The 2,945-nt window shown below is 41.9% G+C and overlaps 1 protein-coding gene across 1 annotated transcript; it reads left to right on the top strand.

Moving 5' to 3' along the window:
• The first annotated feature begins 849 nt into the window (after positions 1–849).
• On the top strand, positions 850–1,779 carry LOC128060539 (olfactory receptor 4C6-like). Its single transcript, XM_052652942.1, is given in 1 exon segment — positions 850–1,779. A coding segment is annotated over 1 exon segment (930 nt).
• Positions 1,780–2,945: the final 1,166 nt, after the last annotated feature.

A 2,945-nucleotide genomic window follows, 5' to 3' on the forward strand; every position in this document is an offset into this window, starting at 1 on the left:
GCTGTCATTTTTTCACCCATTTTTGCCTCAGTATCTTATCTCTAAAATTCAGAAAATGCTTCATGGGATAGTCTAGTGCCTGATACACAAGAGAGATTTTTTGAATGGTCACCGTATGCAATGATAATCTAATTTGATAGGAAGAAGTGCAGATGAAAAGGGCATAGTTCTTAATAAGTGGAGCGCCCTTGGGATATGCCCTACCTGCTTTGCAAGCTCTTCAACTAGAACGTTGTAGCAATCAATAAGAATATGAAACAAATGAGATGAAATAAAATGTTCTGAGGTTACTAGGTATGTCCAGTGATGCATTCAGTTCAGCTTCCTAGCTGGAGGTTCCTAAAAGGCAGCAGCCAAGAGGACTTGTGTGTTGGTAGTTCATTTTGGAAAAGAAAATGAAGGCAGTGAATGGGGGAGAGTGAAACAGGAGAGGAGCAGATCTGAATGTTAGATTGCGCTAGGCTGGTTACCGTTTATCCACTGGCTCCTATCGACTGGTGATCTAGGATTTCCTAAAGGTATGTTAATTCCCCATTTCACCACATGGTTGACGTTCCAGGGTGATGAAGCAGGGTCTTCTAAGTGTCTCAAGCAGCAAGTGTCACAAAAGCAAGAGATACACTGGTGAGAGGTGTTATACGGGGAATGACAAGGATCAAGGTGTTATCAGGATACGATTGTTTGCAGCTAGTTGCTGTACTGATGGCTGAAGGAAAAGGTAAGTCAAAAGGGTGTGAGAGAGAATCCAAAAAATAAAAATCTCAAATTCGTAATAATTACTAATTTAGAATAATATTCTTTTGTAGATTTTCCAGCTCAGAGAGATAAGCTTACATCAGCCCACAGTAAATGGGGAATCCCAACAATGTGACGGAATTCATTCTTTTGGGCATTGCAAAGAATCCAGAGCTGCGGAAAATACTCTCTGCTGTGTTTCTAATCATGTATGTGTCCACCATTTTGGGAAACCTCCTCATTGTGGTAACTGTGGTCACAAGTCAGAGTCTGAGGTCACCCATGTATTTTTTCCTTACGTCCTTCTCTCTCACGGATGTCACCTACTCTTCCGTCATTGCCCCCAAGATGATTGCGGACTCCCTCTCTGAGAGCACTGCCATCTCCCTCAAAGCCTGCATGACCCAGCTCTTCATTGACCACTTCTTTGGTGGAGTGGGCATCATCCTTCTCATCGTGATGGCCTATGACCGCTACGTGGCCATCTGTAAGCCCCTGCACTACATGACCATCATGAGGCCTCGGATGTGCTGCTAACTGCTGGGAGGGTCCTGGGTGGGGGCATTGACCCATGCAACAGCGCAGCTTCTCTTCATGTATCAGATTCCCTTCTGTGGCCCTAATGTCATTGATCATTTTATGTGTGATTTGTTCCCACTGTTGAAACTGGCCTGCATGGACACCCACATCCTGGGCCTCTTAGTCATCCTCAACAGTGGGGTGATGTGTGTGGCCATCTTCCTCATCCTCATCACTTCCTATGTGGTCATCCTCTGCTCCCTGAAGTCCTGCAGCTCCGAAGGGTGGCGTAAAGCCCTCTCCACCTGTGGCTCCCACCTCATGGTGGTCTTCATGTTCTTTGTGCCTTGTATTTTCTTGTACATGAGGCCTGTGGTCACTTACCCCATAGACAAAGCAATGGCTGTGTCCTTTACCATCGTTTCACCCATGTTAAATCCCCTGATCTACACGTTGAGGAACATGGAGGTGAAAAACGCCATTAGGAAACTGTGGATGAAACAAGGGGCCTTGTGTGGTCATTAACTTACATGCTAAGAGCAGTTCTTTCTTACAAGGACAATGTGCTTTTACCCTCCCATTCATTCCGATCTATTGAGGATACAGTAGTCACTGGCATCACTTAATCATGCAAATCAGGCTAAGATTCTATAATCCTATTACCCCCCTCCCCAGTGCAGTGTGTGCTCCATTCCTTTTCTCACAAGGCTCTGCCCACTTTCTCTTTCTCTCTCTACATTTTTCTCCTGCCTTTTGAATAATTCAAGCCTTTTCTAGTTTGTGTCTTTTGCTTTTCTTACACTGCTCACTTGTGAAAATCTCTTTCCCAGAGTTATTCTCTGGCACTACTTTTTTTTCTTCTTTTAGATGAACTGTCATCTCCTTAGACGTTTTCCCTGATGACTTCCTTCTAGGTCACTGTTTAACTCCTCATCTGATTATATCCTTAGTAACAATGTCAGAAACTAAACTTTAGCAATTGTTTCTTGGCTTTTGTTTTCTATTTTCCTTCCAACAAATTTGTAATCCTTGTAAGGTCAGAGATTGTGTTTATTGCTTCATGCTATGCTTAATAAATATTGTTGAATGAATATAAGTCTAAAAGTAACTTGTTTTTTCTTTATACAAATCAATACCCAAAAGTAGGGAGATATATATATATATATATATATATATATATATATATATATATATATATGTAATAAGATGACTCCACCCTTATGGCAGAAAGTGAAGAGGAACTAAAAAGCCTCTTGATGAAAGTAAAAGAGGATAGTGAAAAAGTTGGTTTAAAACTCAACATTCAGAAAACGAAGATCATGGCATCCATTACTTCATGAGAAATAGATGGGAAAACAGTGGAAACAGTGTCAGACTTTATTTTTGGGGGCTCCAAAATCACTGCAGATGGTGATTGCAGCCATGAAATTAAAAGACGCTTACTCCTTGGAAGAAAAATTATGAACAACCTAGACAGCATATTCAAAAGCAGAGACATTACTTTGCCAACTAAGGTCTGTCTAGTCAAGGCTATGGTTTTTCCTGTGGTCATGTATGGATGTGAGAGTTGGACTGTGAAGAAGGCTGAGTGCCAAAGAATTGATGCTTTTGAAGTGTGGTGTTGGAGAAGACTCTTGAGAGTCCCTTGGACTGCCAGGAAATCCAGCCAGTCCATTCTGAAGGAGATCAAC

This window comes from Budorcas taxicolor, chromosome 15 (genome assembly GCF_023091745.1).
Source record: "Budorcas taxicolor isolate Tak-1 chromosome 15, Takin1.1, whole genome shotgun sequence".
In the NCBI taxonomy this organism is placed as follows: Eukaryota; Metazoa; Chordata; class Mammalia; order Artiodactyla; family Bovidae; genus Budorcas; species Budorcas taxicolor.